Source organism: Dryobates pubescens, chromosome 1 (assembly GCF_014839835.1).
Source record: "Dryobates pubescens isolate bDryPub1 chromosome 1, bDryPub1.pri, whole genome shotgun sequence".
Classification (NCBI taxonomy): Eukaryota; Metazoa; Chordata; class Aves; order Piciformes; family Picidae; genus Dryobates; species Dryobates pubescens.
Window position 1 is genome coordinate 20,235,747 of NC_071612.1, and position 19,607 is coordinate 20,255,353.

Genomic DNA, 19,607 nt, shown 5'->3' on the forward strand with positions numbered 1-19,607 from the left:
ATCCAGTCAGCCCCTGGCATAGAGTCTCACCCATCCTATACACAAATATGTATCTTTATCTTCTTTCTAACATAATAGTGTACCTTTAACTAATAAGTACAGCAAGAAAAAGGTCAGTTCATGATGTATGAAGAGGAAATCTTGACTTTTCATGTCATTCCTGAATCTTCCATCCAGCTGCTAACTTCATAAAGCACGCTGCACAGAATTAAGCCCACTATCAACCCTAACTAGTGTTTTCACAAAGAAATAGCCATTTTCACTGCTTGCAGTAGGCATCTCTACAAGTAAAAATAACTACGTTTAAAAGTCTGTACGCTAATAGCCTGACATTTATTACAAAACAAGTCTTTCCAGCATTTTATATCTTTTCAAAAACTTTTACCCTACTTCCCCCAAGACTACAGTATTAAGTGTCTGACTTTTCCTATACAGTTTCCAGAGAGTTGCCTCACTGAAGAAATGTCTGTTTACTGGTAGAAATGGTCACAAGTGTTAGTATAAGAGTACAGAAGCCTTGCACCTGTTTATGTATTTATCTAAAGACTTCACATGTAGAACCTTCTCTTGGCTGCCTGTCCCCGAAGAGGATTTTATGACAAAAGGGTGGAATATGATTTAAATGTTTTTCTCCACATATTCTTCAGCATCAGCATGGCATGTCCAGAAAAGACACCTGTAGCTTCTCCATGGAAAGAAATAGCTGTACATTGCTTACATAACAAGCATTGCCCATCCATATCCCTACTGCTTATAAATTCCACACAGATCTTTTGTTGAAAAACTAATCTTCACTTAGAAAATCTGACAGAGAGACATCAAAGGAGATATACTTCCTGCTCCTTTATTTTCAGTTATGGCAGAAATCTACTGTGACCCGCCCCACCCCCTGAATAGTGGGGAGGGGGAATGGAAATTCTATACTAACCTGCAGAGAGAGTTCAACCACAGAGATGCAAGTAGAACTAAAGTGTCTCCCTCCCTAATCTGTTTCAGCTATTGACTTACCACGGGAAGGGGACACAATAATAGAGCCGCATTCCAATGCACACAGGATATACAGTCCTTGCTTTCGAAACAAGTAGTAAAAGAGAAATTAGGTTCGCTATGCAGCATTCACAGTAACAAAATCTATCTTATTTCCCCCTCTCCTCATTTCTTAACATAAACTTCTCAAGAAGCTTCGTTTTCTACTCCCTCCCCTAGTACTCACAGGCTCCTACTGTCATAGTTTACTGCTGTCATTGCTTTTCCACTTTGTTCTTAATGAAGAATAATTGTCAGTAATATAGTTCAAAGATGCATTACAAACAATGTAAATTCACATTTCTTCAACAGCATAACTAACTTCACTTTTGGGCTAAGATTAATGTAATCTTATGTGCAACTAAGTGAAGAAGGTACTAAATTTGTAATTTTGAGATAAATACTTGACAGTTCACCTGAGGATGTTGTTATCCCAGTCCACAAAAGCAACATGAAAAATAACCAACACAAAGCCACATAAATAATTGCAACAGTGTCAGGACTGGAACTGTTCTCACAAGATCACATCATCATGATCTATACAATAAAATTCTGGAAAAACAAGTTTTTCAAAATTAACCTGAAACTCAGCTCTTTTAAGCTGTAATATTTGGCTAAGGTTACATGTGAAGTTTTCAGAACTCTATATTTCAAAAATTGGCCAAACTTCTGCAAACTTGACACACACCTTTTTTTTTTTTTTTTTTTTTTTATGACAACCTGATTGTAACCAGGAAATTTTTTAGGCCAAAGGAAAGCTTAAAACGTGATCAATTTTGTAACCTTATAAATGAAGCCACAAACATAACCCCTTACTAATGTGAAGAATAATATGTTTTTGATTTGACCATACAACGTAAGAAAAAAATAATGGGAGAGGAATTTGATAGTCTTAACTTCCCAAATCCCATATGGTATGTTTATCATTTACCATATGTATAGTGTCTGATGTGCATACAAAGACTATGGATTTGAGACGCTTTCTCAGAGCAGCAGCTTGAACATATCGTATCCCACAGTTTCATGAGATCCAAATGAGATGCAGAACATGCACCACTTACTGTACAGGCACAGCTGTCTTCATGGAAAGTGGTATTTACATTACCAGAATTTTAAGAGTTACTTGTTAATAAGTGATAGAAAGAAATCATATATCCCTTTGTTAAACTGTTCTGTGTTTTGGGGTCTTAATTATGTCATTTATTATTCTGAAATGCACAATGAACTCAAAGTATCTAACGTTATCACTTCCACCAAAGAGAAAATAAAAAAATCTCCAAAGTGCATGTGAAGACACTTCATCGTTTCAGATGGTATCTATATAATTTTTGTTCAAAATCTGCTGTAACACAAAAATGAGACAAAAAACTTTGAGTTGTCATTTTTCATCTCCTTATGCACATACAGTAGAAAGGCTTACTGGATATAACAATTATGATTCAGAATGAGAAAAGCAGCTCTACATAAAAACATCAAGAAACAAAGAAAGAGGAAAACCATTACAATAATTAGAGTTGTGTGAAACTTGGCTGTTATGGTATGCACGGCTCAGCCAAACCATTTCTTTGGCTTTGGTTCATATTCCAAATGTTGCTTTGACTTCTGGGCTTGAAGGAAGCCAAAACCTCCAAGTGAAACATTGCCAAATCCAACATATTTTTGCAGGTTTAAGGTCAAAACCATGCAAACCCACAGAGTTCCTCCCACCATCATAAATCAACCTGACTTTGCCAAAATGTTCTTTTCTGTTCTGCATAAGCTTTTTGACTACAGTCTTCTCTGTAATATTTAAGCTTTTTGCCATAAGTACTGCATTTAGTAACATGATTATATAGCTTCAGATTTAATGGATTTCTTATTTTATGACAGTTATCTTTTTTTCTTTTCCCTCTCTCTCTTTTTTTTTTCCCCCAATTACTCTTCTGTGTTTTGTCTTTCAATAGTCTCCAGTTTCCTGTGAGTTTGCAGGGAGGCACAAAGAAACAAACCTTGGTCTTGCAGTGGATGATGTTGAATTTCATTAACTATTCACTCTCTTTTCCAGCCCTCGAAAACACACTAAACAGTCACAACACAGATTCTCACAGGATTTTTTAAAGATACCATGGCTTGTGAACTCATGAGGAATGACTTAAAATTAAGAAAAGCACTATGCCTCTTTACCAAGACACTATGTTTAGCCATGTGCCCACTAAATCTGATTTAAAAAAAAAACACAACAGTTTATCTTGATTTGTCCAATTCAGATGTCATAAGTTTCCCAAAACTTACCTGGAACCCTTTTTAGAAATAGATGCCACATAAGCCACCTTCCAGTCCTCTAGTGAAAAGGAAGTTTGAAGAGTTATAAAGTCATGTATTTCACCTCTAATTTCCAGGAAGTTTAGAATGAGAACTCTTTGGTTCTAACAACAACTTGGCCTGACCACAGATTCACCCTGCTTTGAACAAGAGACTAAACATGACGGTCCCTTTGAGGTCCTTCTCAATCTGATTTTATGATGATGGTATTTTAATTTTGAGAACTGTTGTGTAACGTCTTCTACTGTTGCCTCACTCTGAGATAAATATTTCAGCACTTTGACAACAAAAGTTTGAGAAGCAAAAACTACCCAACCTCTTCTTTTATCAACACAGGAGAAAAAATTCTTTCATTTTTTGACCTCATGACCTTATTTTCTGAAAGCACGCTATAGGTTTTGATTATCTTTGGCTTTATAGATTCTCTGGCAGGCTTCCACCCTCTGATGCATTGGAAAATTACTAGTTTGAATGTATTTCATGACTTAATCCTCATTGTACTTCATTCATTTCATGGTCTGCCTATTTGTGATTTTTACGTTTTACTTGCCAGGTTTTATGATTCTTTTTTTTTTTTTTTTCAACATGACAAATTTCAGGGGTTTTAAAGATATTTGTCTTTTATCCTGCTGTTTAACTATGCTGGTTTCCATTTGGTCTTCCTGAAGAAGTTTTTCATAGGTGGCATCAATTTCCTCTGAGTCAATATAATTTTCTCTAAATAGCCTTCATGATGACTGTAAACCTTTTATGCCTTTGACTGTCCCTTTTTGGCTGTCTTATTTTTGTGCCTTTGCTTTCTTTTTTTATTTTTTCTTTCTTTCAAACAGACACAATGTATTTCTTGGTTCTTTTAGTTCAGTTAAAATGTCAGCTGCTGCAACATCACTCTCATCCTCCAGTTTTTAAATCTGGTTTCAATTTCATTTTATTTAATGGGAACAGGCTAATATTTAATACTAAATTATATATAGTATCAGCAATTAATATGAGCAGTAGCCTCCACTACTGTACCACATTCGACAGCATACACTGCACTTTGCTTGCTTTCCAACTTTACCTCATTAATTGTAAAGCTTCATTTACACTAAGAAAAAAGACAACTTAATGTTTCTCTGAATAGGATGTCTGTCAAGGATGGTGCAGTGTTTTATGAAGAATGAGAATGGACTGTCAATACCTATGGATACAGTGAAACAAAATTCCTTAGGTACTCAACACTGGGATTGAGTTGGCTGAAATGCTCAATGACTAGTTTGCCTCAGTGTTCACTGGCAAAAGCTCTAGTTATACCACCCAAGCTACAGAAAACACAGGTGGGGAGTAGGAAAAGGAAGACACGTCCACTGTAAGCAAAGATCAGGATTAAGACTATTTAAAGAGTGTGAAGATGCACAAGTCTATGGGGCATGATGAGAGCCACCCATGGGCCTGAGGGAACTGGCAGATGAAGTTGCCAAACCAGTCTGTCATACATGAAAGGCTGGATGTTAGGAAGAAGTTCTTCACAGAAAGAGTGACTGGCATTGGAATGGGCTGCCCAGGGAAGTGGTCGAGTCACCATCACTGGAGGTGTTTAGGAAGAGACTGGATGAGGCACTTGGTGCCATGGTTTAGTTGATTAGATGGTGCTGGATGATGGGTTGGACTTGATGATCTCAAAGGTCTTTTCCAACCTGGTTTATTCTATTCTATTCTATTCTATCCATTGTGGCAATCTGGTGACTGGAAAAGGAGAAACATAACCCTCATCTTCAAAAACCGAAAAAAGGAACACAGCAGAAACTATAGGCCAATCAGTTTCACCTCTGTACCTGGCAAGATCATGGAGCAAATACTCTTGAAGGCCTTGCTAAGGCATACCAAAAATGAAGAGGTAATTGGTGTTCACCAACATGGTTTCACCAAGGGCAAATCATGCCTCATGAACTTTGCAGCTTTCTATGATGGAGTTACAGCATCAGCAGAAATGCGAAGAGCAACTGATGTCATCTACCTGGACTTGGTTCAAACCAGCAGTGAGATGAAGGAAACAGTTTACATAACACACCATATAGCTGCCAGAACTATGTTGTAGATTTACCTGTCACCATCCCTATTCACCTGGACAGAGGTCAGCCCTCAGCTGTCAGTGTCCGATTGCTAGAGTGGACTTGGAGGGTACATGGCAGCCTGTCATCCCCAGTCAGGCCTCTGGTCACATCTCCTGCTCCTCCTGATGGGATTCCTCAACAGCCACTGGATGCAGTTCATCACTAGCCTTATTTGTGACTGTGGACAGACCCTGTTATCAGCACCCAGTTATGTCCACCATGCCATGGTTCTGTGGGACTGGACCAGTCTGGCATAGCCTGGGTGGCCTTGTACTCCCAGTCCCAGAGCGGTCAGCTGGCCTGTCCTGGGGGCTAGCAGTGAGCCCTGCCCTGACGCAGTCCAGTGTCACTCCTCTTAAGGGCCTCTAGTTCTGATATTCAAGCAGCTTCCCCCCACCCAGCCCCAGGCTCCTCAGAGAACTCTCTGCCAATAGGTGTGGAGGAGATTCTCAGCGGCAGCCACGCACACCAACATACTTTACACACATTTTCATTAGGTAAGGAAATATCCTAATTTGCAGCTTAAACTTGGAATAGAGAACCAACAATACACACATCAGGCAGCTAAGTACAGTTAATAACTCATATCCTACCACTATGGATTCAGGATACCTTCTTCCACATATTCCAAGAATATATTCACAGCAAAGTTCCCAAGTAGGAAGCTATGAGGTGATGATTTATATGCTAGCTTTCTAGTATTCTTGGGATATGTTTATTTCACATTTAGAGGAAAAACACAAAAGAGAAGTTTACAATACTAGTTATCCTGCTTACAGTGCCAATTATTTTAGCGTTTATCACAAGAAAAAGATGAACAAGACTAACACATAAAAAAGAATCAGCCTTTTGCTGAAGGTATGAAAACCAGACAGCAGTTTTCTACCAACCTACTGCCTGTACTAAGGGATGTAGTTATATTTGCTATGACTTGGCAGCCAAATGTTCTTATGAAAGAACACCCAGACAGAAAATTCAAAATTGACAAACCTTACAGCTGACTGCGGAAGAACCTTCTCACAAATTACAACTCCAATCAACAGATCAGTTGTAAATGATGGATGACAATGGACTATTTCCATTTGTACTTAAGATCTACTTTCTCAATGACCTGTTAAGTTTTTTTTGTTTTTTTTTTTTGTCTGTAGAGGGTTTTTAAATTATTTTTCTCTTTATGTGAGAAATCTTTGTCTGACAAGGCAGTGGCAAAATTTCCATTCACTTTAGTACAGCCAGGAATTCACTTCACATGCAAGAAAACACAAAATTCTTTCATCAAAAAGAAGGGACTGTGGCACTCATGACACACTGTTCACATTGTTATAATATCCCTTTGAAGTTCAGGGGGAAAAAAAAGGAGGGGGGAATCACACACACCTGTCCTTTATCTTTATCATAGCTTCTAGATGGATAAACTATTGTAGTTCTCCAGATGACAAAAGTATATGACAGTTAAAGAATAGGTGTAAAATGCTTCTTTCATTGCCAATATGCAACTGTGAAAAGAAACATGACGGGCTGATACCAGATAATATGGCTCAATAAAACTCCACCCAACTAAGGAACAAACACATTTTTTTAAAGCATTTTTAAAGCATTTATAATTTGTGTCACAAAAAGAATTTATTTTTCAGATGGCAATAGGAAAAAAAATAATCTCTATTCTGTGCATAGTTCTGGTGTTTAAGAGTCAGTGCTAACATTTCTATACTTCCTCGACATAAAACTAATATTTTAAGTTCATTTTCCCCTACTGACAGTTATGAAAGGTGTTATAGAAAAACCCTCAAGTTGTATTAATACATTTATTTAATGAAAACATTGATATGTTACAGATCTTACTAAATTCCCAGGCTTTCTCCAAGGTACTTCTAGGGAAGGGGTCTTTTTTGGATGTGGAAAGCTGAACAGACTGTTTCCCAAGAGGAAAAAAAAAAAAAAGAAGGAAAAATACAAACAGAAGTAGAGGATCAAAGAAATGCTTGTTAAGGCAGTAAGGACTCTAGCTGTAACTTGTAAGAACAGCCTTCTATAAAATTTAGTGCAGTCCTCTGCAGGGTTGTTTGCTGTTCAATTATCTGACTACCTTGATAAACTAAGTGGGGGAAAAGAAAAAAAAAAAAAAAAAAAAGAAGGGGAAAAAAGGCAGCTGCATCCATTGTAAACTACAAATGGCAGCAATCCTTTCTTTTTTTCCTTCATATGGAGCTATCACAGACCATTCCAAGAGACGCAAGACACTACTAAAACTGCCTAGCTGCCTCAAAATAGTTAACAGTATGTAGTCTGCCTTGTCTTTCACATGCTAAAGGCCAATCTTCAAGTTGCTCACTGGACTAAAATCAATATCAGACTGACCTGTACTAGGTACTTCAATCAGTATCAATTCATTAGTAGATATTTTTACTATCACACCACTCTTCTCAGTTAACAATTCAGCAAATGGAATACTGGATAGATTATGATGAAGTCTATGCTTCTTAATGGTGCTACCAGCCATCTGAGACACCTTGTGCATAACTTTAATTCCTTATGCCTCATTTTCCTTCAATATATTTGCTGTATATTCATTCTGTAAACTGCTTTGAGCGCTATTAATAAAGTACATTCTGTCAAATGTGTGGTTTCTTAGTTTAACACAAAGTCTTATCTTTACATTTACTCACAAACTAGTATTTTCTGACAGTCTGTGCATACTGTTTTAACTTGGATGTATTGCAAAAGAGCTAGTAACCTGAAATATTAACAATATAGTCTCGTACTGCTATAGTTAAGAAGTCAGTATTGGAAAATTAATTTGCTCTGACTGCAAATATCAGTAAGTGTCCAATAATCGTTTCTTTCTAATTGGGTTTAATCTAATCACATAGTATTTGTCTAAATTAGAAGTGAAGTATATTTCACAAGATCAAATGGTTCACCTTGAGATTTGAAAATCCTTCTTCCTTTTCTCAGCTCCTTACCTTTTCTATCATTACTAATTTTTCTGGCTAAATTCTTCCCAACTAAACCCAAACAACTTAAACTAAAAGACTGGCAAAGTGTAACAGTGAAATTTAATGCCAAAATCTTCTAAAGAAATCTATTGCATGAAAGCTTCTAAACACAAAGATGCATTCCAATAAATAGTTTTAAGAAATTTTTCATATTAGGAGTATTCTAGAGAAGATCATGTAAAGAAGCACCTTCAGTAGCTTTCTCTTTCCAGTCCGTAACATGATGTAGTCTGTAAGTACTAGCATATAAAGCTATTACAGAACATTAAGAGATAAGTGGTATAAATCTAGTTTATTAACAATCAACCAAAATACCTCTGCTTGGGCTTACCTCAAGCAGAACTTCTTTTACTGACCAGATGTATTAGTAACAGACCTACATGCTATTCAAAATGATCTATGGAGAGTGACAAACAGCAGCAACAACTAGCACTGGTTACAAACAGGTAAATACAAGATCAAATTATGAAAGTAGCTAGAAATCTGAGCTTGATGAAGACCATAGGAGGTTTTTTAAAGCCTTTTTGTATTTTCATTCACTCTATCAAGCTTTCAACAACAACAAAAAGTTACAGCCAATGGATAAGCTACAAATATAAATATATAGTTTGCATACAATTTAGCTAATTAGTTATATTCTTAGAACATGATTGCTCTTTTGCTAGTTTATATGTAAGAAAACAGCTTTCATTTATGAACACTGAAAATTAGGAAAAAAGTGTAAGTTGAGCAATGCCCAAATTGGAAACACTAATACAAATTTCCATTATATTGCTTTTATATTCCAGGGTTAAAGTTTCAATATTCATCTTATATTGAAGACAGCTACACAAATAGGGTCAGGCATTTTACTGCAATTTCACTTTGCAGAATTTCAGTCTAAATCATTTGGTTTGTCATTGATTATAATTTATGTAATATAGAGTGTTTAAATACATAAGTTAGTAAAATATTAGACGAGCTATAAGTCAATGTAAAAGTTAAAAATGAACTATATGTGGAATGTTATATTGGACAGTCGTGCTGAAATACTAACATCTATTATAATAAGGTTATTGATGTAGAGTTGACGTATGACTTGATTTGCAGATGCCCTACTGACTAACCTTTTGCAACCGTATCTCAGTGTAAACCTGTGGTAATTACTGCTGGGTAAGGAGAGTTGGTTTAACTGAATTATTTCTTTTGATGCATGTTGAATGTGATTGCCCCCTGGAGACTACAGGAGTCCCACATGTGTGAGTTATTACATAAATATCAAGGGGAAGCAAAAAATACAGGAGAGAAAAAAGTGTGTCACAACATTTTTCCTGTTTCCTATTGTTGCAGTTTTGTTTTTTCCATCCGGAATTTTGTTTCCAATGCCTTGCCATATATGTCCTTCTCAACCAACAAAGCACTTACACTTCTCCACAGCTGTAGCTCACAGATTTATAAATAACGATATTACAATACAGAAATTTAAATTTGTTTGCAAAACAAGATGTCCAGGTTTTATTCTTGGGTAACAGAAGTCAGTTTGGCAACAGTGAAAACATTATTTTTCTGCCTTAACTGTAGAAATAAAGATTTAAATGTCCATGTTCAGCCTGATATGGGATGCTCCAGAATATCATACAATAATCTAGAAGTTGTAATAATAATTCTATATAATGTCTAATAAGACTGTGTACTCACTTAAAAATTCAAAAGTAATAAATCAGAATAGTTGTAAGAATAAAATTCATGTTATTTTACACATACTCATACAACCTAATACTGCAGACAAAACAAAGGACATGACAACTACATAAAACAGTTGCACTGATGATGTTTTACTCAGTAAACCTTTTTTAATATTTCAGCTGGTTAGGCCAACATAGCACAGAACACTAAGTCACTTCTGTCAACCCACCAATTATAATAAAGAAAAAAAGATTAAGAGACTGAGCCTAGTAGAAATTGATCTTCCAGTGGGATTTTCACAGATTGTCTATAGGGACATTTTATAATAGGAGTAGTTTTGGCTTCTGGGGATTACACTACACAATGAAAACAAATGTCAAAGTAAATCCCCAATGGAAAAAACCACTGCTGGTATTGATCCTCAGACCTACCAATCAACCTCCCTGCCCTCTCTAGACTCTCAAATACTTTTCTTCATCTGAAACCTTTTAGAAATAGTTTCTTCAACATAATCTTAAACTACTGGCTGAAGTTCAACACACGTTTCAGCAACACATATGGAATTTATCCACAACTTACGGAACTTCCACAGGCCAAGGAAAGAAAATTCCTAATTGTCCATCCATGTTTACAACATGTATTTATGTTTATCTTATGTCAGAATTCTGAGGATTACACTAGCTGTGTCTTCAATAGTTTTACGTGTGTTTGAATTGGTATGTCTGATTTTGTATGTATGCATTTACAATCTGGCAATCATTTTTTACTATATTGCACTACATCATCCCAGGCTTGTTTATTTTATTACTCACTGCCCAACTCTCTGCTCAAGTATCTTTTTTATAAATTGATTAAGGATCTTTTTTATAAATTGATTATGAACGTGTCACAGACAGACAGTTTTGTGAAGTCCTGCCTTTTTAAAATGTCTGTTAGATATGTATGTTCAGCTACATGAAAATGACTGCTTTAAGAAAATACAATTCCTGCCTTTCAATCAAAAACAAACCTTCCTGAACTGTGTGATTTTTTTATATGAGCTATACAATTTGCTGAAGGCTGGACATTTTTGAGGTTGTAGTTATTAGGTACACTATTTTGGCAAAACTCAGCCATAACTAAAGAAGCAGAGAAATGCCAAAGGACGTATCTGTCAACATACCACATATGCAAACAACTGTCTAAAGTACTGTGCTAGGTTCTGCCCATTTGCTAGAATGTAACTCTTGCTTTATAAGGGTAAAATCATTTGATATATACATGAACTCTAATTTTCTTACAAATTGTCAAAACTTCAGGTTAACCACCCAAAGACAAAATTTTACAGTCTCCAAGAAACCTGCTTGACAACAGAAGCATGCAAGAATGCATTTTCAAGCAATAAATTGAAGATAATTCTGTGGCTTCATTACAGGAAACTAGCATAAAATAGATTTTTCTATTTCATATGTTAACTCATTAACATAATACATTATATATGGAGAATTTAGCCAAAAATTCCAAAAATTACTCGCTTGCACTTAGAATCAACTTGCTTTTATTTGCAACACCTTGAACTAATGTATCCAGGCAAAAACATTTAGTCTGCAACTTTGGAAATAAGGTTGTTGTTGAAATATTTCTGTGTGGGCTACAATATTAAATAGGGCATCTACAACACAAGAACATCACTATTTTCAGTCTTAAATGTCAGGTGTATCATTAAGCTCCTGCTTTAATTGTAGGAAAGTTCTGGGAAAATATGATTTTTACTCACTATAATAAAATTACAGTATCACAGTATCACAGTATCGCCAAGGTTGGAAGAGACCTCGAGGATCATCGAGTCCAACCTGTCACCACAAACCTCATGACTAGACCATGGCACCAAGTGCCACATCCAATCTCCTCTTGAAGACCTCCAGGGATGGTGACTCTGCCACCTCCCTGGGCAGCCCATTCCAATGACTAATGACTCTCTTGGTGAAGAACTTTCTCCTCACCTCGAGCCTAAACTTCCCCTGGTGCAGCTTGAGACTGTCCCCTTGTTCTGCTGCTGGTTGCCTGGGAGAAGAGACCAACCCCCACCTGGCTACAACCACCCTTCAGGTAGTTGTAGAGGGCAATGAGGTCACCCCTGAGTCTCCTCTTCTCCAGGCTAAACACCCCCAGCTCCCTCAGCCTCTCCTCACAGGGCTTGTGCTCAAGGCCTCTCACCAGCCTCATTACCCTTCTCTGGACACATTAAAGTGTCTCAATGTCCTTCCTAAATTGAGGGGCCCAGAACTGGACACAGTACTCAAGGTGCAGCCTAACCAATGCAGAGTACAGGGGCACAATGACCTCCCTGCTCCTGCTGGCCACACCATTCCTAATGCAGGCCGGGATGCCATTGGCCCTCTTGGCCACCTGGGCACACTGCTGGCTCATGTTTAGGCAGCTGTCAATCAGCAACCCCAGGTCCCTCTGTGTTTGGCAGCTCTCCAGCCACTCTGACCCCAGCCTGTAGCTCTGCATGGGGTTGCCGTGGCCAAAGTGCAGCACCCGGCACTTGGACTTGTTAAATGCCATACCATTGGACTCCGCCCATCTGTCCAGTCGGTCGAGGTCCCTCTGCAGAGCCCTTCCACCCTCTAACATCTGCTCCTGACTTGGTGTCATCTGCAAATTTGCTGATGACTGACTCAACCCCCTCATCCATATCATCAATGAAGATGTTAAAGAGGATGGGGCCCAGCACTGATCCCTGGGGGACACCACTGGTGACTGGCCGCCGGCTGGATGTGGCACCATTCACCACCACTCTCTGGGCTCAGCCCTCCAGCCAGTTCCTAACCCAGCAGAGTGTTGCGATCCAAGCCATGAGCTGACAGCTTAGCCAGCAGTCTGCTGTGGGGGATGGTATCAAATTAAGTTCCCCTTCTGTCTTTTCCACAAATGAATCCATTGGAGCTTCAAAGAAGAAATTCATTCTAGTTGTAGCTTATGCCATGTTTCGAATTTGTCACTGAACTGGTCATAAAACCTTACAATTCTTTATTAATTTACACAAAGACTGAAAGTCTTATGGGAGCTGACTCTTACAGACTTGATAAAATATCCAGCTTTTGTTTCAAAATATTTACATCCGACAGCAGAAATCCAGAAATCTTAGCAAGAGCTAAGCTATTCACAAGCATTGCAGGCCATAGCTCATCCTTTCTCTCTCTGCTTCCTACAAGAAGGCTGGGGAAGGACCATTTAGGAGAGCTTGCAGTGATAGCACAAGGGGCAATTGTTTTAAACTGGATCAGGGTAGATTTTGGTTGGAGATAAGAAACAATTCACTTTTAATACAATAACTCATGATTTTAAAGCTCTTTAAAAGGTTGCATTTTCTCACTGCATATGTATTTCAGCACTAATGAATACAAAGCTGTGTGTTTATGCAATGAATTCTCTCCTGCCTTATGTCAGCTGCGTACACTAATGCCTGTCTGCATAAGTCACGACTGTTTCCTCTGTCTCTGATTACACTGCTCTCTGTTCATTTTTATTTCCAAGACTTCACTTCATTCCCTAGCTTCCTCTTTTTATTAACATTATAGTTTGAGGTTTTGAGACAATGCAGTAGGAAATACACTGCATTAAGAAAAATCACAATAAATTAATGTCAGGTATACCCTTTAAGGTTTAGACCATGCTTCTAACTGATTTTTAAAAAGACACAGACATAACATACAGCAATGTACTATGTCTTCACTATATTCTGTATTTCTAGAACTATTATGGAGATGAACATTATATGCTGAAGCAAAAAATAAAGGAACCAATCCAAGTTTAAGGATCCATGCTGACTAGCTGTGAAATCTCTTGGGAGCTATTTTTAGTGGATAAGATATCATGGCTATTTACACGGCAAAAATCAGACAGCAGTAACGTTAGCTACATGGGTTTTTTTCTCTCTTTTGATAGGACTTTCTCCTCATCATGTTTGTTCATTACCTGAGATAAAATTTCCAAACAGCATGAAATTATTGAGAAACCAGAATTCTTGCCTATGTCCAGTGACAAACCAAGGCTGACAGACTGGACTCTGTTTAAAACGTAAGATGTTTACACCTGGAAGATGTACATGTGTACACAACCCATTTCAGAGTAATTCAGGCTTTGAGCATTGATCAAGCTGCCTGTAGATGGCATTTTCATAATCAGTAAGAACTCCACATTATCTCACTCAAACCCAATTTTTGTAGTGAAATATCTTACACAAGCTACTTCAGGAGTATTGTTACAAATAACCTAAGCATTTAAAACATTAGGAGCGTAAAAAACTTTTTCAGCAGATAAACCAGAAGAAATGGTGGAAACACCCAGAAACTTTCTAGATCAGAGTACAACAGGGTATTAAACTTTTAAACTTTGTTCTCAGGATCATCCCTGCACCTCCCCTGTGATAGGTATGCATCAGACAGTTTGCATGAAGAAGTTTTCACAAAGGGAATCATATCTGTATTAAGTCCAGAAACCACTCCAAGATTCAATCCACTTATTAAATGGATGTTTTTATGGAAAAGTATGCTCAGACAAAAATCATACACTTAATTTCCTTTGAGATTATGCTACAAGACATATGGGAATATTATTACATGGACATTCTTATTATTTACTTAAGAGAAAAGAAAGAAGTGTTGGTGTTATTACTGCAGGTTTGAAAACCAGAATCAAAACCAAACCCACCAAAATTCTCAATGTTATGCAAATGTTTACTTTCTCAATTCTATTGAGGTAACAGTGTCACTGGAACAAACATGTTCCATACAAAAATCAAGAAAAACACATCTCAGGAAACAAACACCTCTAATATTTCAAAATCCTGAAAAGAGAACTGAGGAATTACAACAACTTTATGACACGAAACCTGCGCATTTCTTAGTTTAGCATTACTCAGAAAGGCTTCTCTTTTTACAACACACAAACAAACCAAAAAGGAGAGAGAGAGAGAGAGAAATGAAGGCATTTTAGATACACCATTCCCAAAAAAATTTCATGATAAATTGTTCAAGGGCCACCTCTCCTGCTCTGATGCTTTGTGTAGTATATGACCATCATGTCTGGCAAGATTTGTACAGGACTGCCCTTGATTTGCAGAAGGCAAAAGCAGAAAACCTCACAACTATTCTTCATTCCCAAGAATTAATTTGAAGTCTGGCTCCCTGATGTTTCCAGTTTTACAGAGATCCAAATAGACCCCAACACCACACCTGGTGCATCACTCACAATTATACCTGACGTCGACCAAAGTGAACTCCCTCCCCAGATATCCCAAGGCACTCTGCATCACAGCAGTGGCCCTGGAGTGCTGTGAGATGGGGCCATCAGAAATTCAAACTTGACCTGCAATCACTGCTAGTAGGATATGAACCAGCTTTGAGAGGCTTCTATCTGAAAAGATGGTGAAAAGTGTCATGAATACATATGATGCCACAAACCTCAGGAATTATTATGTACTACTGAAGCTTGCAAGAAATTACAGACTTCTGAACTTACCAGAATGCAAGAGGGCAGCTGACTGGGTAGAGCTTCAGCCCCTACTTGAGATGGCTACAAAATGGATAGCACTGCAGTTTGCCTTCAATGACTCCCAGACTGGTCCATGGATAATTCTGCTAGCTTTGTTATTACATCTTTTCTAGTACTTTTGGAAAAGGGATCAAGAGCTGGCTGGATTTGACTAGTCTAATTGCTCTTCAGTCCTCAGCTGAGTTTAGCACAGCTAGCCAACTAGAGCAAACACTACATCAGGCCAGAGAATTTCAGAATACACTTTACACTAACAGCTCAATATGTCATTCACATATGTAACAAGTACAGCTAGAATTATAGCCACAAGCAAGTGCTCTAAGTGTCCATGATCGTCTGTTTCTACTAAATATAGAAAGTATTATACACACCAACAAGAAAAGGCGCTCAGATGCCTATGGTTTACTACAATGTTAACTCAGTATTTACCAAAATACCAACTCGCTCTCTTTTTAGTTAGCAGATGTATAGTTTGCCCAGAAACTTCTTTTTCAAAGTATACCATATATCACATCATGTGTCCCCCCTCAAATCCTGCCTCACATAAACATTCAGATCACTACTGTTACAACATTTTCTTAACTCTATATATTATTTATTAACCAAAATTTAACATCAAGAGTGATCAAATATTCTACTCTTACATCTCAATTTGCAGATGTTCCCATCACTAGAAGAACTTTGGTTTCTGTTTTGCTTCCCTGGAAAATATTATACCCTAGGTTCACAGGAAAGAAAATAGATCTAATTCATTCTGTGTGCATTCTATGTATCCTTTCAAACACAAGCATAAATAACCAGATCAGCTAATTATCTTTCAAATCTCAAAGCCTGAACTAAATAATTAGAAACTGTAGAAAGTCTCCAAGAAGAAGGTTCAAAGCCTATCTTAAACAACAAAAAAGAAAGGAAATACAGGACAACTTTCTTTCCATTGTATGAAAAAGAGTTGCTGGTGTAATAACCACAGGGATCTGCCTAATGTGATGGCTGTAGCTGTCTCCAGTGCTTCTCTACATGACATCTAAGTACATAAGATTAAAATGATCTTAGGTGAGGATCCTAAATTAACCATTACCCTCTTAGGCAATCTATCCTCATCCTTTTAACCCACTATATATGCATGTAAGGAGACTTAATAGGATCAAATCACACTCATTCAATGATCTGAGTACGCAACCAGACGATGCTATAGAATTTCACTCCTAGGCAGTGGAATTTAATGGGAAGAGCTACATCTAAAAACACAGAACAGGAAAGGTATCACAAGTTTCAAATGTTGTTGTATTCAATCTCCACAAGGGAAAATATGGCAGAAATTCTCTTATATAATTTCATTCCCTTGAAAGATTAAATTGTATTTTACGCCACTAATCATCCAGATAAAGCAGAAGTCTGCCCTGACTCTCTCTATGGCTTGTGGATATAATTCTATATATAGTACAGAAATAGATTCCAGAAAGGATCATTATCCCTGTGAGGAGAGGGCTTAGAATTGTATTGTTCTTTCCTTACCCTAATTAGTAACTATTTTATGGATGCAAGTGAAGTCAGTAGTGCATCCTCAAGAAGGAAATGAGAGAGCCATCAGCTCTTTGTGGGAAAAGATGAACTGCACATCCTGAAAGACACACAGTGAAATAGAAATATATGTACTTTGATGTTTTTAAAACACACATGAAAAATAAACTCACTTGTAAATGTTGAGAGTTGTCAGTCATATTGTCCTCTCGTCTCCGAACTTCCTCCAACAACTGTGCATTCTTCTTTTTCTCCATTTGCTGATTGTGTTTCAGATTAGCAACCTTCTTGTTTTGGTCCTTCATATGTCTAAGAATCGTATACACATATGCATTAGCGACTATGACAGAGGATACTGATTCTCCAGAATAGAAATATCAGATGCAAACAATAAAATTTCATCTTTTTCAAGATGGTGTATCAAAACAGCTTTAATGTCATCAAATTATACTATAGAAAGCAATCATTCAAGACTACGATTTTTTTTCTTTTTTATCATTTGGTCACAAATATCTGCATAGAATAGAATAGAATAGAATAGAATAGAATAGAATAGAATAGAATAGAATAGAATAGAATAGAATAGAATAGAATAGAATAAACCAGGTTGGAAGAGACCTTCAAGATCATCGTGTCCAACCTATCATCCAACACCACCCAACCAACTAAACCATGCAACCTAGCACCCTATCAAGTCCCCTCCTAACACCTCCAGTGATGGTGACTCCACCACCTCCTCGGGCAGCCCATTCCAATGGGCAATCACTCTTTCTGTGTAAAACTTCCTCCTAACCTCCAGCCTAAACCTCCCCTGTCACAGCCTGAGACTGTGTCCTCTTATAATGTTCTATGTCCTCAGAACATATGTTCTCATATGTTCTCTATGTCCTCTCATATGTTCTATGTCCTCTCATATGTTCTAAATACTATGCTGGAAAAAAAAAATTGATGTTTTTTAACAGAGGGAGATTATCTAACAATCCTTACACACACTCTATGAGTTTGGAAAACTTTTTAATGGCTGCTTTAAGTCATGTTAATTTCAAAGGAAGCAGACAGCAAAGGTGTTGACTAATGTATGCCGTGAAATTCTACTTTTGAAAATCTGGACTATAAATTCAATGTTCTGAGGATTAAAGTGTGATGGGGTAGAAGGTCAGGTCATAAATATGCCAGGAAAAATAAAAGATGCCTTTACAAATAGCTTTATATGTAACAAAAACTTTACATTTTTATCTTTTTTTAATAATCAGTCCTCCTTCTAAAAAAGTTTATCAGCAAATAATTTACGAGTGACTTATAAAGAAAATTAAATTAAATAATCCCTACCACCATTGTATATTTTCTTTTGTTAAGACAAGCCAAAAAAAAAATAAAAAAGAAACTTTAAATTTTTTTCAGTGTTTGTCTTCTGCCTTGGATCTTATTCATTAAGGTAGCAGAAGCTTTCCTAAATCTGATACATAGCACATATCCTTTTAAGAAAGTTGGCAAGCTAGTTTTGCCTGGCAGGCTCCGACAAAAAATACCCTTTCAGTAATGCTTTCTACCTGCTTGGATTCTTAGATATTATTTTCCCAACTTTCACTGACTTTGAGGAATTCACTCCCTTTTATCTATATAAAAATTAAGTCATGTGCAAATTCCTAATGAGATCTACTCACTAATCCTATTTTGGCAAATGAAGTGAATATCATTCAATGCCCAAAGGGATCACTGACAATGCCTTTCTCGCTTCCTTGTTAGAACTTTCAGTGGAGGAAAAAAAAATAAATAAAAATATCTAGAATATATTTCTTGCACTGATTTTATGTTAGGAGGTCATTTCTCATTTATTCTATTTGATATACTCTCTCAGTGGTTTCTTAGACCTACCACTGATTTTTTCACTAATTGTTTATACTGAAAAACTAACAATGAAACTCTGAAGAATGAATGTCGCCACAGTATGAAAAATAGTTAGAAGACACTTCATACACAAGTTTGTAGGTCAATCTATTATTACTTTTAAAAGTAACTTCAACTTCTCTAGAAAAATAAGAGTGTACAACTAACTCAAATGAAAACCTTTGCTTTTTTAAACGAATCTCTGATGAACTTCGTCTTTGGTTCTGTGTTGGTTTTGGTTTCTTAAGACAAGCATGAATTCCTGTGTTTGAAAAAGAAATTTATGCTTCAGTTGTGCTCAAGAGTGTGCCTCTTAAAGCACAAAAAGATAGATTAGCCTAACTATTATCTGATTACAGCATTTGTCCTTTGTTCTCAGTTTTTAACATTAGAAATAAAATTTGTGAAGACTATGCATATTGTAAAGCTAAAAGAATTGCCAAAAGACATTGTTACCATAAAACAGACAAGTTTTGGAGGGAAAGAAAAAAAAAAAAGAAAAAAAAAAAAAGAGAGAAAAGTCATCCTTTTAACACTTATTTTTAGTCCAATCTTTTCTATATTACACAAAACAGCA

The 19,607-nt window shown here is 36.9% G+C and overlaps 1 protein-coding gene across 11 annotated transcripts in view; it reads right to left on the reverse strand.

The window, feature by feature from the left end:
- ERC2 (ELKS/RAB6-interacting/CAST family member 2) overlaps positions 1–19,607 on the reverse strand; it is a 458,989-nt gene that overhangs the window by 233,690 nt on the left and 205,692 nt on the right. For all 11 annotated transcript variants that reach the window (XR_008462285.1, XR_008462284.1, XR_008462281.1 and 8 more), the window contains one exon: positions 17,317–17,452. Coding sequence is in view for 1 of the 11 variants with exons in the window: in XM_054162220.1 (XP_054018195.1) it covers positions 17,317–17,452 (136 nt within the window). In the remaining 10 variants the exon portion in view is untranslated. The remainder of the gene's footprint in view (positions 1–17,316; positions 17,453–19,607) is intronic.